We start from the raw sequence: 20817 nt of genomic DNA, 5'->3' as shown, positions 1-20817 counted from the left end.
GAAATTGTCACCCTCTCAATGATAATGCACAGCGCGACTGAATACTTTTTTTTTTGTGGAGCTGGTCACATATATCATTCAAAGTTAGCATAGGCATAGTCCCTATAGCAAAGTTGTGTCCTGTGGAGTGATGTCATGATGAGGTCATTATGTGTCATGTGACGTCATCTTAAAGGTAAATCTTTCTGTGGCCTATGTTTGTAGAACTACAAGCTCGATAAGGTTGAAACTTTGCATGTACACATACCGGGATGTGTTATAGATGAAAATTTAGGTGATTGATCACGTGTTTTTATGTAGATTTTTGAAATTTTGAGATTATTGCCATATCTCACGAACACAACAGCTAAATTCAAAATTCTTTTGGTAATAGGTTTGTTAAGTCGTAGGTATTTGCAAAAAAATGTGAAAATTGTGTGACGTTATCATGAGTCATCACATATGCGAAATATAAGGGTAGGTCATATCATCATAAAACTTGGTGGGAAGGTAGATAATGATTACAAGTAGGCAAAACCCGAAATGACGTCAAGATGACGTCATCTATTGATTTTTAATACAATGTTTAAACTTATATTTTGGGCTACTGGCAAGATTTTACATTAAATCAACAAAATTATAATTTACATGAGTGCACATCACCAAAAAAACGCATTAACTAAAAACAAATCACAATGTGGCAGAAGTTTTGATCATTGCCTGTAAAAATGGAATGTCAACTTTTGATTGTTTTTTTAAATGTCTGAACAGTAATAGGTATCATGAATCAATCTTAAATCAATTTTTTTTTTAAAGAAAAATGGGAAAACATAATAACAAAGAATACAAAAAACAAACGTTCCAGCTGACTGGCCCACTCTGCTTAACACAGACAACACTGAAGTGAGAGGATTCCTTTGAAGATAATGTATGCCAAAGTAGAAGATGCAAATGCTTAGTGTGTGAAACATAAGGCTTATTAACAAAACAAAAAGTAAAACAAAGGAAAACTATTTTGTTTTGGGTATTGACATGAAACACAGAAAGACGGAACTTGTAACATGCTGATAACTTTCTCTGATGTTTCCAACAACGAGGTAAGTATGATGCTATCTTTAATTTTAGTCTCTTGTAAAGCATAGTTGTAGCCCAGTTTTAAACTTGTGTGTACATGTAGGTTCATGTTTTATCTACGAGGCTGTGTAGATATACTGTGAAACGAAGAACTGAACATCTGCTTTTGTAATTGTTTCAAATTGAAATCTGTTTAAACTTTCATCCCCCCTTCCCGTCATTTTAAAGCAATACATCATTAATCCTGTATAGAACATGTAAGCCCCTTCACTCCTTCACAGTTGATTTTCAAATCAAAATAAAACCTTTGAATATTCACGGATTGAAAACAGAGTAAAACCTTGATCAGAGGGTTTGAGTGGGGATTTGTATCTCATTGTAGGCCAACACCATTGCAAAGAATTAGGGATTAGGCATAATTGTGTTTTTTTTGCCCCTGTTTTCAAACCACTTTCTTCCAGCTAATTTCTTTCTTGCAACATGAAGTTATTCAACATTGTCTGGTATTTTTTTTTTAAACAGGGATTTTATTTCTTAGACTGTAAGTGACCAAGCAAACTACATTAACGTTCATGTATTTGATTTTACTACTGTCATTTCTCATTTCTGTAATTTTGATGGTGTCTGAAAAAGGTACTTACATGTATTTGGACCAATAATTGTGACTTCTCCCTACTGGCTGCCAACAGAAACATACAAGCAGCTTTGAGTGAAGCCTTGGTTTCAAGTCTGTAACTGAATGGGTCTTGTTTGTTCAGCCATGTTAATGATACGCACATAATGTACTTGGGTTCACATGCATGTGATTTAACTCCCAATGAGTCATATCCCATCAGATGAAATGTTGAAAAGAGTAATTAAAAAAATATTTAACACAGTTCCATATTACCAGTGGCACGGATGGACAAAACCTGACCACTCTTAACTTGAATTCAAGTCTTCTGTGAGCAGCTTTAAGTCACTGTATCAGTATCAAGCATTTCTTTTTTTCATATAGAAAGCAAAATTAAATAAACAAAATTACTGATTATTTTACAAACATGACACAGAACCATTTAAATGCATACTTATTTTCAGATTTAGAGTTTGAAGTGGATAATCAGAAGATGTTTTGAAAGGCCATTGAAAGCATTGGAGTATTGCCACTTATTTGCTTATAAGTGTACTTTAAACTTCATGAAAGTTTTATAAAAGGTGCTCAGGTTGTCAAGAAAAATAACCAGAAAAGAAGTTTCACAGACATTCTCAACATTTGTAAAATGTTTGATAGAGTGACCTTTAAAACTGTCGTATATTTGGAAGAATTGACTTAACATTTCAGCTCAGTGGAAGCTGAAACAAAAAAGCTCTGAAAATACATTGTTGTGAATGATAGTGACAATACGCATCGCATTATGCCACTTGACAGTGATATGTCACCACCTCACCAAGTTGAGTTCACACCTATTCCATTCATTCTCTCACAACTTGCTTTTCAGGTGCTCATTGTGACTATTGATTGGGATCCAAATTAGTCTTATGAAATGAATGTTTTGTACCAGTCCTATCTTGTACTCGAAACATAGATTTTTCCTGAAAACAAAATTCCTGTTATGAAGAGCATTTTATTGCATTGGATAACCATTACAAATAAGGTCTTTACATGAACTGTTTGCCTAAATACACAATGGTCACAAAATGGACTGGCTATGCTTTTACGGGAGGCAGTTTTCCATCCTAAATCTAGGAAGGGCTTAAAGAAAAAGATAGTCTGACATATATGTGCTTTCATGCTTGTAAAATGTGTTACTCATGTATAGAAGAATCCTGTCACCAGAATAAGAAGGCATCATTTGGGTGGTACCATGTTCTTGTGCATAAGCCAATTTCATGTAGCTCGTTTGCACAGAAATTTCCCAACAGGCATATTTAGCGAACAAAACAGGTTAGTAGCCCAAACTCTCATGCGGTGTGCATGGATTGTGACCGGTATGTCTACTCAACTGATTTATGCACAGTACAGAAATCGACTCGTCAATATTTTCTGCTCAGCGCTTCTGTGAAATTGGGGTCTAGTCATACACGTTCTTAAATTTGAGGTCCAATTTGTAAACATGTCATTGGTACAACATGTAAAATCACAAGTGTGTTACCACCTGAGTAATGGCTTCCAAGTATCAGCACCAGAATAGTCTATGTGTACATGGCCCAAGAATTCAAAACATCTTTCTCCTTGAAACTGAACATCAATTGCACCATTACTTTGTAACTAGTGGGACTACAATGTGAAATGGTTTGCTGACTGTATTCTTTATTGTCCTAAATAGAAAGCCAAACAACGACCTAATAAAATGAGAACAGATATCTAAGAATAATTGGATGTGGTCTCATTGTTTTTTTTTATTTGTGAAGCACTTCAATTCTTCAACAATTTAAGGTCCACCTCCCGTCAACTGCCCCTCCCCAAAAATAAATATATGAACACAACTACTAAAAAAATAATTCTCTGGAAAAACCTTTGCACAACTACTTCTTTTTCATTTCTACACCTGGATTCAATTTTGAACTTCAAACTGTAAAACAAGTGATTTTCCAAAATTATGTAATAAAACTTCTGCAATATAAACGGAATTGGCTCAATAACAGCACTGGAAGTATATTAAGTCAAAACATGTAATTTTAACAATCCGCCTATGAACTTGTAAAAACTTTTCTCACATAATCCAGGTGGTTCATATAAAAAGGTAGGAGTATTTCATTCTTCAGAATTTGAATGCCCAAAAATGCTCAAATTCTACACGGCACTACTCATAAGATTCACGAGAAAATAGTTAATAATAATTTATTTCAATCTTTAAATAACTAACTCAGCGATGTAAATATAAAACCCCATTTTTCAGCGTTTGTTAGGATATTTTCTGTCATACTTGAGTTCCATGAGAGCAAAAAAGTCCTGGCAAGAGAAATGGTTCAGGTTAAGTGCCTTGCCCATGGACATGATGGACACAGCAGCAATGTTTCCTGCACAACTCAACATTTTCCTCCCAAGAGGGTTTTCCCCAAATCAAGGCCTTATCAAGACCACTTGACTGCACAACCCTGCCTGTATACCACCCTCTGGAATCATAAACTTGCCAATGTCTGCCTGGATGCTGCTACCGAGTTCTAGAAGGTTAGAATTGCTGTCAGACAGTGCAGTGTACCTCCAGGGGTGGATATGGGTGCTCTTACCCTGCCTGGCCAGGAGGTAGACATCGGAGGCAGGAAGGCTTTGTAGGACAGCCTGAACTGTTTGGATGGTGTGCTCGGACAGCCCATCGTGGTTATCAACGCTGATGCAGTACAGGTTGGATGCAGCTGGATCCTGATGAATCTCTTTCGAGTTCAGATCTGGAAAGTCAGCTCTGCTGCATTGCAGCAAAAAACCTTCGTGAAAATGGAGAAATAGACTAGGTTAACTGTTCTGAACTTGAATTAGAATCCCATGGCAATGCTTATTTTCCCCAACAGTTAAAAGTCTACACATACAGGGTGAGTAAAAAAAAACCGAAACCCAAATGTCGGGACTATTGTTTCAGTGCAGTTCTGCATGTAGCACTTTCAAAATCTAGGATACGAAAGCCCAATTCATAAGCTTTCTTTTAGTACAAGAATCATTCAAATCACTCATGTACTTTTTAAGTTACAGAATTTTAAACACAACCACCGTTTTAAAGTTAAGTGTTCTTTCAGCAAAATGAAAACAAATCACATAGGGATGTGTGTTAAAACGGTGGTTTTGTTTAAAATTCCATAACTTGAAAAGTACGAGTGATTTGAATGATTCTTGTACTAAAAGAAAGCTTATGAATTGGGCTTTCATATCCTAGATTTTGAAAGTGCTACAGGCAGAACTTCACTAAAACAATAGTCCTGACATTTGGGATTCGTCTTTTTTTTTACTCACCCTATACATGTATTTTGTTTTGGCTGGCAGTAAAAGCTGTGTCCACTGACTCCACTGAGACTTGCAGGCAACACTGTTTTCTGTACAACAGTTGGAAGATTAGCATGTTTCGTTCTGGACAATGGTCATCAAAGTCCAAGAAAAATCTGAATTTAGAGTTGGGAAAAGTTAGAACTAAAAAGTTAATGAATGTTGTCTACCAGTCCACAACTTGCTGGTACTTTTTTTTAGCCAAAAGTATCGTGTGACTGTTCAGGGTATCTGCACCATTGCAGTCTGTGCTATGGTAAGTGCATTCACCTTAGTGACGAGTGAACAGTGCTGAACATTGCCGAAAATAAGTCAAATTTTTATTTTTTAACTGGCAATGCTGTTTGAAACCCCAAAACCCCCGATATCTTCTCTGAAAGTTCTATGGCTAAACTGTATGATCAATTTTAAAACCTTACACTTTTTACAGAAGGTCAAAAAATGCTGGCTGTCAGCCTGGGCTACGGTCATTTAAGTTCTGGTCCACTTTTGGCCACTATAAATGGTCACTTCAGGTTTTCCTATCAGTATAGGAAGGGTTGCATTACCTGAAATGACAGCCCAGTGGGCTCTATGTCCCCTTAAGCTGCATGGCTCACAGTTGGCATCCTTGTCATAACTTTGGAAATTAAGGAAATCAAAGCAACAACAAAATGAAGACTCATGAAAGAGTTTAGATCTATACAGTCCTGACCATGTATCCAGTGTTGCAGTGCCCCCTTGAAAAGAAAATGTATGCACCCCCAGGTTCCCCCCAGAGGTTTAACCCTAGTTAATACACCACTGCTTGAGATTAGCTATGGACTCCATGCACAGGTACCCAGTCACCAGAGTTACAGACAGAGCTAGTAGGGACTTGAATGCATTGCTGCAGTACATCAGGCACTCAAGCCAAGATGATATGGGTTGTACATACATGTACATGTATTCAGAATAAAAATGATTGTCTACAGATTAGGCTGCTTGTCTGTGTTGGGGTGATCATCTATTCAAACCGTGGACGAAAAATTCCAGAGAACAAAAGAGAACAATATCGTCCACGATTCCCAGCATACGTCCGCGATTGGGGTTGTGAACAAAACCTATGGGAGTCTTCCTAAAAAGTTAAAGTACAAACAAAAGAGGGACAATAGGACGTCCACGATCGACGGTGTGAACGGGCTTGTGTGTGTGTGTGGGTGTGAACCAGTGCACATATGTAATTGTCCCTCCCAAGGAGGTCAGGAAGCACCATCTACTGTTAATGCACAGAGTTCACATTGGCAACATTAAAATCTGTAGTGTATAGGTTTCAACTTCTTTAAACTTTGACTGAGGATACGGCACCAGGACTGGCCAACCATTGGCAAGGTGGAGGATGATGTCATCTCGGTTATCCGTCATGTTTCCTACCAAAACTCTGCCATTGACTCCACAGCTACAGGACACCAAGTCCAGTAAGTTTGTGGCTGTGAATGATGAAGCATTCATCTGATTAAGTACAGGTAAGTGTACATGTCAGTTTCATCTGTTATGAGGTACAAGTAAAGAACTGATTTTTTTGGAAACCACAGTTCAAACTCCCAGTATGCTCAGTGAATCTGGTTGTTAGGCTGCATCCGCATCAGCTGTCTAGAGCTAGGTCTAGGTCTGCACCCACTGATACTACGCGGGGACGCGCTGACAATAGACGTAGCCGTAGCTCTGGAAGCCCGTTTTGGACACTGCCTTAGTGGCTATTTGACCCTTCCTGTCTGTCAATCAAACGGTGGGCATTTAATAACCAATTCAATCACATCTTTTAGTCAGTTGACCCGGGTAGCTTGGTCATTATCAGTCATAAGTAAACAGTGGGCAGAGCTTATTGCAAAATCAACAAAACACGCTATTATTTGAAACAGAACTGACTACAGATGAAAAGCTTGATATTTTTAATGAGATATGATTCCATGAAATGTTTTTCTGTCGTGCTGACATTTAATAGAGAAAACACAAACTATGTTGAAACATTCAATTTCTAATGGTAGCAATGAAAGTTTCTCAAAGCATGAAAACCGAGTTTTAACCTCAACTTGATCTCAAACAGCATGACCATAGCTGCCAACTTTTCAAAATCCCAATTAGTAATCAACCCACGCGGTCATTTTCAACTGCTCGTTTTATCAAACATCAAGTACAGGTACATGGTTTACATGTACACATACATGTGCATACCCTTCTTGTTGTGAATAATAATGTACTGTAGGCCAAAAGATAATTAAAAAAATAAAAAATAAAAAAAAAATAAAAAAAAAATATTGTATTTTTTTTTTAAATAATTTTGTTTTAATGTCTGTATTTGTTTGTTGAAGTCAAATAAATAATAACAATAATAACATGTGCGCATATCTTTTTTTGAGATGCATGCTATCGATGTGGAGTTTTGAGTTCGTATCAATGTTTTTACACACAATGATTTAGGGCCACCGTATGCAATAGAAATATCCCGCCAACATACCTTGCAAACGCATGCTGATTTATCTTTTCTGGATGTTGTGACAAACTCAAACTCTATTACCAATTATTCCAACCATACTCTTATTAAATTCCATGATTAAAATCCACACTGATGGGTCTCATCCCGGCAATAAGCGACCAAATGTGCTCACGATCGTCACTGAAAAGTACTGCATACAGTACACACAACCACACATCCACGAGATGCACACAAATGACACACCATTGAAAAATAGTTTTAGTCTGGTCCTCAAGTACTCCACTGCGCACACTGCATTGATGTCTATCAGCTGCTTGACTGCATTCTTATTAGACTTGTCACCAGTCCATCCATTATTGCGACATTTCGCCAAAAGTTTTCGGTCAAAAACGATACTTTACAAGTATTTTTTTTTTCGTTAGGTAGAAAATGGGAAATTCGTAATGTTTTAGTGGCAAATCGTATTTTCGTAATTTAACAAACAATTCGTAATAATTACGAAAAATTCGTAACAGTTGGCAGCTATGCATGACCCACTATTAGGTGTGAACTAACATCTTTACAATGACAGGTAAAATGACAGAGTTTGAATGCAGTCAATCAGTATTGACTGGATTAAGTTCAAAGGCACAAGTATGGACAATAACAAAAGAATCCCACTGTCACAGTTCACTTGAAAAGCTTCTGACTTGACTTGAGACTGGATTACTTGTAATTGACTACCGACTGACTTAATTGTATTGACTTGCAACGACGAGATTACAGCTCTGAAAAGAAATTGCTAGATTTCTGAGTTCCTTTTTCAGTTTCTTGAATCTTCATATTATCTTCTGGTTTACCTGAGAACATTTCCCCTTGAATAGTGTATCCTTTCTCTTGGGCAGTGTTCATGATGTGTCTCTTATCTGCAGAGACTGGCCCCAACATGTTGACAGCCATGCAGAGGGCGACTATACCACACCTGCCAAGAATCGAGAGTCAGGGATTTAGACTTGACAATGATTTTACAGTTTACGATGAGAATACACACCATAAAATAAACAATTATAGACATTTTTATTTCCTATGTGTGAATAAATAAGGGATCCGGCTCAGGTAATTATCAGCACCCAGACTCTAAGCGGTCTTAAACAGAGTGATTAATACCGACCGAGCACACAGTTATTCCCATTCATAAATACCTTTTCGGTCAAAAAAATATAATATTTCGGTCAAAAAATCCCGATTTTGTTCATCAAGTTCACTTCATGCTTTTTGAAACATCCCTCTAGCTAAATAATGGAGTGTTCAGCTGGCGATTACGATATAAACAACCCTTTTATGGAGATTGACGCGCGCGTGGCACGTTCTGTGCGATGTCGCGCAGAACGCACCCGGGGCGTTGCGTTTTGAATTTAGAACTATACAATTCTGACTCACTGGTAGTGTTGTGCATGCCTACGTGAGGACTGTGAACGTTCAACCAATAAAACGGTAAGAGGCACTGGATTTTTAGGAGTCCACATTTTATGTGACACTGGAAAAGTGTTTAAGACCAGCTAGCCATCTCTTTATCATCCGTTTAAGACCGGCCACGTGACGGGCTCTCGACCAATAGGAATGGCTAAACTGTCTGAGGTATTTATGAATGGTAAACAAGACAAGCTTTTCTCATAGACAAGCTTTTTTCTTGGTACAGAGTTTAAAAATCTGGTCTGAAAATTGATCCTGCTGTAAACCATGGAATGCACCAAAACTTAAGGATTTTTTGGGGGTTTCTTCAGAGTTGTAAAACCGTGAGGTTACAAAATTTCAGATCTGAAAACCTCTTGCCTTTAACATATTTATGAAAAGGAAGTTTAAAAGTGTGATGACCTTAATCCAACATTTATGACATTAAGGATGCGAGACATTTGTCAATTAATTAATGAACTTCTCCTCTGAATTGGCCACGCCCCTTCTTGGCCATTGACAACATACATGTAGTAATGTTTAGGCTGTCACACTTATTGCAGATATTATATAACTGGCATACTGATCCTTGTCATTTGATTGGTGGAACTCACACAACTTGACATTCATTATTGCTCCCATTCACGCAGGGGCTCAAAGAGTTCTATTCGCCCATGGTGAATGGGATTTACTATTTAACAGTTAGGATAATCCGTGTTCTATGGCGTGGTATTTGTGTGCAAATGCATGCTGGTGTGCGCGTTGAGCGTATTGTTCCAAAGAGCCATTAGCTAAAGAGTTGGGTTCAAACATTTCGTGAAGGGGTGGTTTGGAAGAGAGAAATACATTTCCCACCAATTTTGTATTGAAATAGAAGTTCATTTTATCTGTAAATCAAATGACAAGGATCTATATGTCAGTTAAAAAAAACATATTGAGTGGCTTTAAATTGTGAAATGGAAGGATATTATCACTTGGTAAAATCTGGACTTTTCCATTTCACTTGGCTTCGCTTCCTGAAATAGAAAAGTCCAGATTTTACCTTGCAATAATATTCCTCCCATTTCACTCTGAGCCACTTAATATTTGTATACCATTGTACCATTTTTGCAGATTACAGTGAAATCTCGATAAGTCAAACTCTGATAACTCAAAACAAAGGTTAAGTCCAACAAAGAATCCATTCCCTGCAGTAGTAAAACAATGATTTACAACCCTGCTTTACTCAAAACTCTGCTCAAGTCAAATGTTGAACCTGTTCCCTTGAGGTTTGACTAATCAAGATTTCACTGTCCTTACTCTGGGCCTTGTTGAAGGACAGGAGCTGTGTGACGGTTGCTTGCTATCCATACATTGTCGTCTCTTTCATTGCACATTCTCCTGCAGATCAATAGATGTATATTCAGTGTTTCATTGCATGCTTGAGATATATGGCCCAGAATGGTTCCAAATGGCACTTTTATCATGTTACTATCTGGTGTAAGTCAGCTTATTGTGTTTGTATGCATTAATGTTATAGTCATGTCCATCATCAGTCCATCACCAGACTGGACACAAGTAAATCACAAGTCAATTCACAATTCCAGTCACAAGTAACTGAAGATCAACAGTGATACAGGAATGCCTTTTTCAGTGTATTTGAATAACTTGTGACTTGTGACTTGACTTTGGACTGGTGCCTGTGATGGACATGTGAGGACTTGTGATGGATTTGACTACAACACTGGTATGCATTGTACCATGTACGTGTATTGGGAACTTCCCCATTACACTACAAGTATCACTTTGATTGTAGTGCGCATGTAGTCTACTTCTAGGACTAGAACAGGATTGCCTTCTACTTTTTAGTTTCTAGCACATAGTTTCTGAAGTTAATGACATTTCCAAGAACATTTTTGCTTAAGAAATATGAAAGAATATTTTCAAAATTTCCTCTAAATTTCTATTTGAAAATCAGGTGACAAATGATATATGCCTTTCCTGGTATAGTTTCAGGTCCCTTCCACACCGTCAGCTAAATTTTCGGATTTTTTTGTTTTGTTCAGAACTTGTTACAGTTCAGCAAGCAGGGCTTATACACACATCAAAATACATACCATGACAGCAACTTTTGCATCCCTCTTGAAATCTCATCCTTCCCTGCCGTTGCTGAGGGTTTTCTTGCATCGGCCGATGCAACATTCCACACTGTATTGTTGGTCGGGTGTGATAATGATCCCAATCCACCCAAGGGAGGGGGCGGCTGGCACGGGGATGAGGGAATCAAAGGAGGTGAGGTAGGAGGATTAGGACTGGGAGGAGAGATAACATCTGTGGATTCACGAGAAACGGAAACACAGCTTCTCTGCTCCTTGCATATGTCCATAACTGAAGCTAGGAAAGATGACAATAGTCTGTACAGGTTTGGGGTTATTATGGTAGAGTAAGTTTGACCATTGCTCCAGATCAAGATGGCAGGCGAGTCACGGCAGATATCTTTCACATGTTGTCTACTGCACCTAGAAGTGATACCAAAAGTAAAAACAGGAACAAATATATATACATGTAGTGTTAATTTAAGCTGGATAAAGATTAAAGAGCTAAACCCATCGATGTTCATTTTCCTTCACCAAGTTGACAGCCATGTGGTGGTGTCCAGATATTGAGCACAAATCAGGAAGGGTTTCTCCGGCCTGTGGCACTTGAAGAAATCCCAGAAATTCCGAAGTGAACAAGTAAGAGATTCATTTAATCTCTGTTTCTTGCGTAACTTTTTATGGGGCCAATTAGCCCTATACATGTGTCTCAAATGCTGGACGTCCTCCATAAGAGCCACACAGCGATGCATGTTACATTTCCTGAAAAGTTGTGTTTCCTGAACTTGAAATCTAGATTGTTTAATAACCAAGAAAAATCACACTCCCTACTTCTAGTATCTACTTATCCTATAATTGTCAGAGGAAATTTGAAGAGTTGGTTCGAAATGACTGCAGGATTTTCTTGAGGTCATGGGTTGTGTACGTCCATCCCAGTACACCCAATATATCCAGACACACATGTGGGTGTCATTTAGACTGCTGATTACTGAAGTTAGGCAACTTTTGCTCATTTGTCCTCATTTGTTATGGACAGGACACATTGTATCAAACCCAACAATTTCTCCATTTGTTTGCAATTGCATACTAATATTGACGGTCACTATAAATAAACCACCTCAACACTCAACAGCAAAACAATGTTATTAACTACAGGTAGGTGTAAATAATATTATTAACCAGATAAGTAGTTTCCATAGTGAATTTCAGGTGAAAAAAAAGTAAAACACACCAAAAAAATAATAATATTATATGCACACTGCACTATTCGTAAAAAGTAAGTAGGCCCTACAGGGTAAATGTAGTGAAGTTCATTGTACCGTCCGAGTTTATTTTTTTATTTTTTGGGGGGGGGGGGGGGGGAGAACTCCCTAAGAAAGATATTACTTACACCGATCGACAAGTTTCTGAATGTTCTTTGTTTTGGTGGAGGGCAGGAAAGAATGTTACATCCTGACGTAGCTGGCCTAGTAACTCTAGCCCCATAAATGTGGCCAATTTACTGGACTACCTCCGTAAATATAGGCCACATGTCCACATGTACAAAAACATGTCGCACTTTGTCAAATTTTGATTTTCACATTTAGGCTTAGTTTATAGCTTATTTTTGCTTTAGAAACATACTCACCCTCTTTAAAAAGCTAATCAGAAAGTGCTGCCTTTTTCAGATGCCCATTTTTCGTGAATTTCAAGATACGTTTGCACACGTTTTCGTATCAAAATTTCAACATGAAATTTCATGAAAATTAGACATCTGAAAAAGGCAGCACTTTTTGATTAGCCTTTAAAGAGGGTGAGTATGCTTCTAAAGCAAAAATAAGCTATAAACTAAGCCTAAATGTGAAAATCAAAATTTGACAAAGTGCGACATGTTTTTGTACCTGATGGACGTGTGGCCTATGTTTACGGAGGTAGTCCAGTAAATTGGCCACATTTATGGGGCTAGGGTAACTCCAGCTTAAACCATTGGAGGAAGGAATTCCTCCATGCTTAAACAAGCTCATCAGGAATTAGACCCATGAACATGGCGTTGTATACAACGCCACGCACTTCCAATTCCCTCACATAAATACAAGCAAAATCATTATATCTTTTGATCCGCTACATATAACCACGTATAATTTTGCCAATAGGTAAATCACTTACTTGTCATGCTTGATAGGCTTCCTGTGAATTTACGCGAGTGTTGGATCTGTCATTGTTAAGAAATTCGAAGTAAAATACGGCACAACTTTGTCACAACAAATGTTTTCAAAATGATCAGAAAATCAAAGACAGGCATTACACTCTGGTACCCCGAGTTCCGCATGCGCAAAATGGTAGGAGTCCCACCTGTGGGAACCCGACTAACAGTCTTACATGGCAGGATGACCGTAATACCATGTAAAATTCTGCTAAATCCACTTCCAATCACCTGCCAATCACCCAGTATATATTGCTGTTCCATTGTGTAAGAGTTTGTTTCAGGGATCTTTAAAAAAACAAAGGTTTTTCAAACCAAATGTGCCTGTTGTGCCCATTCTTGAAAATCACGCAATCTTAAGAATGTGCGCGCATTAAGAATGAGCGCCCATTCTTAAGAACGAGCACGCGTTCTTAAGAATGAGCGCTCATTCTTAAGATTGGGTGGGAATATCACGTGCAAAATATATGAATTTTGCCCAATCTTAACAAACATTGCACGACATAATTATTTTAAATGAAATGTATAGCAGTTAAAAGGGAAACAATTAATATAAAGAGGAAAGAAAATGTTCTATGCTTCTGTACTTGTATAACTACGATAATTTGAATCAAATTAAACCTGTTATTATTGCTTTTTTCTGCCCACTATGGGAAGTTTTGTAATAACGGAGGACTGGGAGCTAGTCTGGGAAGTGCTTTGTTTAGGCTAGACAAGTTACAAGTCCCTGTATGTATCATATGCATGCCACGAAAAAAAAACGATGTCCAGAAGCTGCCAAAATTGCTCTTTTGACTAGATAGAATCCAGCTCTGCGACGTAATGGTGGGGTGTGAACAATAAATTGGTGGCAATTTAAATGGGAAATAGCATTAGCACTATGGGATGTCGCAGTATTCATTCTCATTCTTCACATTCTTCATTCTTACGTTCCCCCCCCCCCCCCCCCCCCCCCCCCCCCGCTTTTATTATCCCAAAAATCAGAATTCTTTCCACTAGTATTATTATGTCTCTTATTTTTTCCCGGTCCCCCCCACCCCATATCAATACGCCTATAGATATTTATCATATCCACTCTACTTTTCAGCGCCTTGCGTTGCAACAGTATAATTATTGAGAATCAGTGAACGAGGATGCAGCTAGACTTGCCAAGCGCAGCCGGTGCTCGGCATCGACAAGACCGTTATCTTGTAGCGCATTCTTAAGAATATGCGCTCAATCTGGAAGAGTTATTTTTTGCGAAGATTGGGCAAGGATCCAGTTGCACATTCTTAAGAATGCATGATTTTCAAGAATGGGCACAACATGCCCATATTTCTCTACTCTTTTTCATTGTCCTTCATCTACATAATTCTGCCGAAAAAAATATTCTGCTGGATTTTCTGTACATCTCATTTTTGTATGCAAATATTCTGTCAAATGTAGCCGAAATTCGGCTAGAACGGTCACTCCAGCGCAGTAACCGCGGATCACATTAGAGAGTTTTTACTATAGATTGAAGCGTGGCTATGTATATAGCCACGTTCACGGGTATAATCAGGAATTCACATGTTACATGTGAATTCCTGATGAGCTTGTTAAGCTGGAGTTACTCAAGCTAATCCTGACGCCACTTTTTACATATTAATATTATCTCAATCATTCATGATTTTTATATGAAGGTCAGTATACTGTTCCATGCTACGCGTGTATCACAGCCTTTGCTTCTCATTTTATGGATTATGTACCCACAGCTTTGTGACCCTGATGCGCATGCATCTAATTTCAATTTTTGCATATTAAATCATGCCCCATTGCATTGCAAAATTTGTGGAAGTACTGTTTTACTGTTTACACTTGCTACTTGTTTACCTTGCTCCTAGTACTTTTCCCTTGAAATTCCTACTTTTTCTGCTTTTTCCTACTCTTTTTGTCCCACATTATGCATTTGTGATCGAGGAATCATATCGTGACCTGATGATGAGCGCCCTCAAGAGGCACGTATTATTTGTCCCTGTTCCGACACGTACTTGGGGACGCTGTACATGCTGTCCGCTGTGTGGTCCAGCCATAGGGTCCAGCCAGCGTCCAGCCATGGGTCCAGCCCCCAGAGTCCGGTCAGAGCCAGCCGGTCGTATCGTACGTAGTCGTAGGCCTATGTACTGCGGTACCGAATACCGAAAACGATTTTTTTTCTCTCTGCTGACGTTTCAGCACCGGCTGAGCCTAAGGCATTATGAAGGGAATTGAAATGAGAAGCAAATGTACGGGCCCATCGCCGTGACACTAAAGAAATGAAAGCATGGCCCTTTTAGTAACCAAGGCAACCGAAAAACCTGAACAAGGCCGAGTAGGCCTCCTAGTCCTGCTTTCGAGAGAATGCGGCCTTTTGGGCTGGACAGCACGTTTTGCTTCTTTTTGATGTTATATATTAATTTTACCGCGCGAAGGAATTTCGGGGTACAAAATCTTGGTCCACAAAAAGGGAGCCGTTGGAACACTTGTCGTAATTCCAGTCACACAATGTTTCTTTTCAAACATTGAATCAAAAGTGTGCGCTTGGATCCGCCATGTGTGTACGTCCGGGGGCAATTATTTTTCTGCCACCAAATAAAGGCAATGACCATTACGCAACGTCAGTATCGAAGGTTCTCGGACTTAAAAAAAAAAAATCTAGAGCCATGAATCAGGAAAAAAAGGGAAATCTATTTCATCGATCTGTAGGGCTGGGACTTGATTCAACACAAGTCAGGAAAGAAAATTCAATTCTGGGGGGAAAAAAGAAAAATGTAAAATTGATGGGACTCGAGCCGTGACCTGCAACATTGTGACCAGTAACCTTGCATATAAGGCCACAAAGCTGCCACTTCGCTAGTACCCACCGCCCAAACAGGGCACTGGGAAGGGCTAATCTGCTTCCCAACAGTGAAGGCACGCAAAGCATTGCATGCCTCATCCAAAGTCACAATTGTGTGTCTTTTGGGACACACAATTTTTTAAAAATAAACTTGAAGGACTAATTCTCATTTACAAACAAATCTAAAATGACCGTTGATAATAACTGTATTAAAGCAAGCACGACTAAGAATAGGATGTAGGTACTACTACTAGGTGAATCTTCGCAACGTTATCATTTTCTTTCTCGCGTAAGTACGCGATGTGAAAACAAACGTAATCGAACAAGGAGTACGAAATAGCCGGATGGGAAAGGTCGTAAGTAACATTCGTTTTTACCCGTCTCCGACTGATCTCTCATCATTTTTCTTCTTGTGGAAAAACCACTATCGTCCACTATCGATCACTAGCGTCTTGGGCTAGTGAAATGCTGAAAAATGTACTATGCCAATTGGAGGGGTGCCAAGTTGCCACCCCCCCCCCCCCAACTCTTGATACGCCACTGTGTACTAGCCTGTAAGTCTGAAATTAGCATGGGAGCCGCTGATATCTAACAGTGAAGTTTATTCGGCGCCAGTCTTCCGTTGACACTCTTGCTCAACATCTGATGTCTTTATTCACAGCTGTAAAAACATATACGCAAGGCAACATTCGCTTTTTTCATCCCCCCCCGTAAATGATGATATTATGTGGATTTTCTGTGGCCCAGACCTGCGAAATATGACTACATGTACTAAACAATGTATGAAACACTAAATTTTGGCGATCTCTGGATAAAAGTGCAAATATAGTATAAAGTAACGCTCCTTTTATTAAGCATCACTGTTATTTTTTTTGTGTTAATAATTATGACAGAAAAGAGACCTAGTGAGTCATGGTTTGCAAAGTGTTGGGATCATCAGAGAAAATGAGTATCAGTTCGGTTCCTTTAAACGATTTCTTATCCCGTGAAGTGCCTGTAAAGTGGTTGCAAAGAGGTGGCAAGTGGCTCAGCAATGACTGACCCTTGATGCAAGGCAGAAGAGGATCTGACGTAGCTTCTCGGATATCACCCCCCCCCCCCCATTCTTGTGACCCCCTGACTGCACCTTGTAAGCCCCAACGGTGTTTCAAGTACTCCCTAATTACACGCTTAACGCTATTCATGCATTAATTACCTTCACTCTGTGTACTGTACTTAGAGATTGACCATTCTGAGCCCGAACCCCACCGAAGTATCGATTAATCCCAACGCAACTCTCTTCCAAGAACAACCAGAAATCGTCCCCCTATAGAAGTGTAGTGGGTTGTTGGGGCTTAACCTCTATAGGCATTTTACACAAGTCCCTCGTGCCCTCATCACTCCTGTTTGAGGGGCCCTCACTGCTTATTATAGCAACCGACAACTGCATTATCGATTAGCCGACCGATTATACGAAGCGCACTTGAGCATCGATCTGTGTGCCAGGATTGGATGGGTTGTTGTACCTGGGCCCGGTACTTGTAGCTGAAGTAACTAAGTGGTTCATTTTGGCGGTTATTCAGGACCACAATGGCCGCGACATGGGTGTCATTCTCAAGTACTTCGCCCGCTGTGGAGCGTAAAATCTTAGACAGCCAGTCTGACAAAAGCTTAATTGGAAGGTTTTCACTCACGTTTGAGTAGTTCCTAGTATAAACCCTACAAACATCCAAAAGTCACACTGTAATAAGCAAAACTATGGGTTCCTTGCGCCAACAAAGAGGGCGCTTAATTACCACTTTTGAGAGCCACGTGAACAGGACACACGGTTTCCACACTCAAGCGTCATTTCAAATTAAGAAGAACGATGCGCTTAAGAAACTGGTAAAGGCTTAATTTTTGAATTCTGGCGATCATTCATCGATTTGACTTCAATTTTGATTTCAACTCATCAAGAAGATTGCATTTTATCAATAAAGGATATCGGTGAAAACTAACATTAATTTCAACAAATGAAAATGTAGTGATGAAGCCCATTTCCCTTCACAGAAGTGGACCCCCGACCGGTCCATCGCTAGTGATGGCCGTCCGGGCCGACCGGCCATCTGTTGCCGACCGGTAAGCGATGTGATATGCCCGCCTGCTGGTGTCAAAGCGCCCCCAGGGCAGCTCCAACCCAAGCTACGCTGGTCGTCATTAACCACACAAAAGCACTAATCCCCTGTCACCCATCACAGGAGCTGCATATAAATTCCCCATTCTTCAACGGCCTAATCCTCTTGTAATCCTTCAATTATGCTCGAATTGTTCCCTCTTGATCCTCTTTCAATCGAGGCGGGGATTACAAGGGAATGGTATTCGCGAGAAAACAAACATGGCGGCGTGACAACTAATTATTGACACGCTAATATTATTTCTTGTCGTTCACACAAAACTATTAACACATCCATGGAATATTGACGTATGCAGCTAAATTCGGAACGGTAAACGCAGCGAGTGCATTGACGTGAATTTAGCCATCAGGAACCATCAAGCGGAGCTAACCAAAGAGTTTCACATTTAGGCTATACAAGCAGCAAATGGTGTCACACTACCCGTACCTATTCGATGATGGACATCGACCGTTTCCAAAAGTGTTTTTTTGTTTTCCATGAATAAAAAAAAGTCTTCCTTAATTAGGCTGGTGAAGAGGAAGTAAACGGTCAGGCTGATCAGCTGAATGCTTCGCCTATTATGATCTTGTTTGCCACTTTGCCCGATTCAACTTCATAACAGATGGTTAATGTTTGGAGTCTAGTGCCGTGCATATCTTAAAGCTTTATGCTTAGAACAACTCTGTGCTTGATGCACCAATTGTGACAGGCAGGGCCCCTATTTGTCGTCACGCATAAATGCTTATAAGTGGGGAAACCTATCGGATTTAAGGCGCTGGGCCTAGTGTTTTCATTTCCTTAAAATAAAAGGGGCACGTTGCCGCCCTGCCAGCAGCCCACCCCGCGCGGGATACACCACAAGTGACGAGTTTGACACAAATTGAATAGAGAACATGGCAATCCATCCAGGGATTTCACATTTTGGCATACAGGCAACTTGTTCCATGCGAATTTCAATGAAGCAAACGACAGGAAAAATATTATATCCGTGACAGTTTCAGAGCAAGTTCCTTCAACTGACGGGAAAAGTAACGGTTCCTTTTGCTTGCAGTGCATAATGGTTGCTTGGTGTGACTCGGCGCTTATTGCAAGAGCAGGCTTGCCTACTTTGATGTGATAACTACGGGCGTTTATTGCCGGCCCTATATGCAAAAAAAAAAAAATTTGTGTTGGAATGTACATGTATGTACGTGTATGTGTTTAAATAAAATGTGTGTAGGGACATTTTACTCGTAATTTTCTGTTCAGAAAAGTAGAACGTCAGGTATACAAGCAGGTTCATCATGGAAAAAAAGGTAACATGCAACTCGGACACTCTCAAAAAAAGGTGTTTTTTTTTCAAGGTAGTCTTCTTTTTTTAGTGATCCTTGAATTCTTTCTCTGGCTATATGATCTACAGAACAGTCGCACTTTAAAAGCTATGTGTTTCAAACCAATCACAACTCGCAATGGATCGGACCAACGTTACAATGGTAAGCAGCATCGATGTAAGCGCCATATCGATTGGTCCCTGGGAGTTTTGGGCCCCTGGATTGCACCCACACGGTCAGAGGTGAATGACCGAGAACAAACTATAGGATTCCACATTAAAGTTAAACAAAGCAAAGAAAAAGATGTTCCTTTACATAAAGGGTTAATATATCGTCACCGACACCACGAAGTAACACCCAAGTCTACTTCAGTATTACTTCGTGAAAAGCGCTTAGGCCTATGCTAATGGCAAATTTTAGTTTCACGAAGTAACACTCAAGTGTGCGCGCACATCGGACACTGGCGCGAACGATTTTCGTTTCCACAAAGTTACAACACTGTTACGGAAATACTATTTGTAATTTTTTTAAACGTTTGACAGGAATTTAATTAATCCGTACTCTTGTAGGTATACAGAACATTTTAATAAAAGGCATTCAAACTGGTGAAATAAAGAAGAGTGTTACTTCGTGAAAAACGAAAATTACCGAGTCACCGCACAGTGAACATGAGTGTGACTTCGTGAAAACGAAAATCATTGTAACATACGCGCGTAGCGCGCATTCAAGTCCACTTGAGTGTTACTTCGTGGTGTCGCTGATAATTATCTGTTTCAGAGTGGCATTTAAGACTTCAATTAAGTACAGTTCGTACGGTGTCCGTCGAAAGATCCGATGTTGCAGTCGCTCAGAACTACACTCTAAAACCTGTCTGAAACCAAAATCAATTTGGGTCGACTTGAATCGTTCTTAGTCCGCGTACAATTCCGGTCGGCGCGACGCTGGAGCCACGGCCTGAAACGGTATTAGATTTTGCTAATCCGTTATTGCGGGGACTACAACCTGATGAGCAATAGTTATTATCGGGACCAAAGACGATGTGGGGACAATACAGTCCCCATAATCTTGGTCCTAATTTCCATAACAAAATAAAACTTCCCCACGCAAGTGTGTATTTGCGTTGCCTGCTATGCACACACACACACGCATGTTTACGTTACATACCAAGTGTGGACATTCCCTTGGTTTCGTGTAGTTAAGAAAAACCAGTGAAAAAAACTCATTTTTCTCAAACTGTGAAAACTCTTTCAACCCAATTTTTTTTCTATGATCCCCTTTCAGTGTTTCTCTTCATTTTGCCACAGATAAACCTAACCCCAAAATGCCTCTAAACCTGTTTTCCAGAAATTGGGAAACACTGTGTGGACAGTGCCCAAGTCCACACAACG

At 39.6% G+C, this 20817-nt stretch overlaps 1 protein-coding gene across 1 annotated transcript; it reads right to left on the bottom strand.

Moving 5' to 3' along the window:
* Positions 1–1487: 1487 nt before the first annotated feature.
* Positions 1488–11559, bottom strand: LOC119723326 (UPF0692 protein C19orf54 homolog). Its single transcript, XM_038193894.1, has 6 exons — positions 10991–11559; positions 10194–10274; positions 8303–8424; positions 6330–6456; positions 5557–5627; positions 1488–4458 (listed from the first exon to the last, which is right to left on the bottom strand). The coding sequence occupies exons 1-6, from the start codon at positions 11491–11493 to the stop codon at positions 4097–4099; spliced, it is 1266 nt and encodes a 421-aa protein (XP_038049822.1). The 5' UTR covers positions 11494–11559; the 3' UTR covers positions 1488–4096.
* Positions 11560–20817: the final 9258 nt, after the last annotated feature.

The sequence above is a fragment of the Patiria miniata genome, unplaced genomic scaffold (genome assembly GCF_015706575.1).
Source record: "Patiria miniata isolate m_02_andy unplaced genomic scaffold, ASM1570657v1 HiC_scaffold_17, whole genome shotgun sequence".
NCBI lineage: Eukaryota > Metazoa > Echinodermata > Asteroidea > Valvatida > Asterinidae > Patiria > Patiria miniata.
Note: the sequence above shows the minus strand (reverse complement) of the source record. Positions and strands in the feature narration are given on the sequence as shown.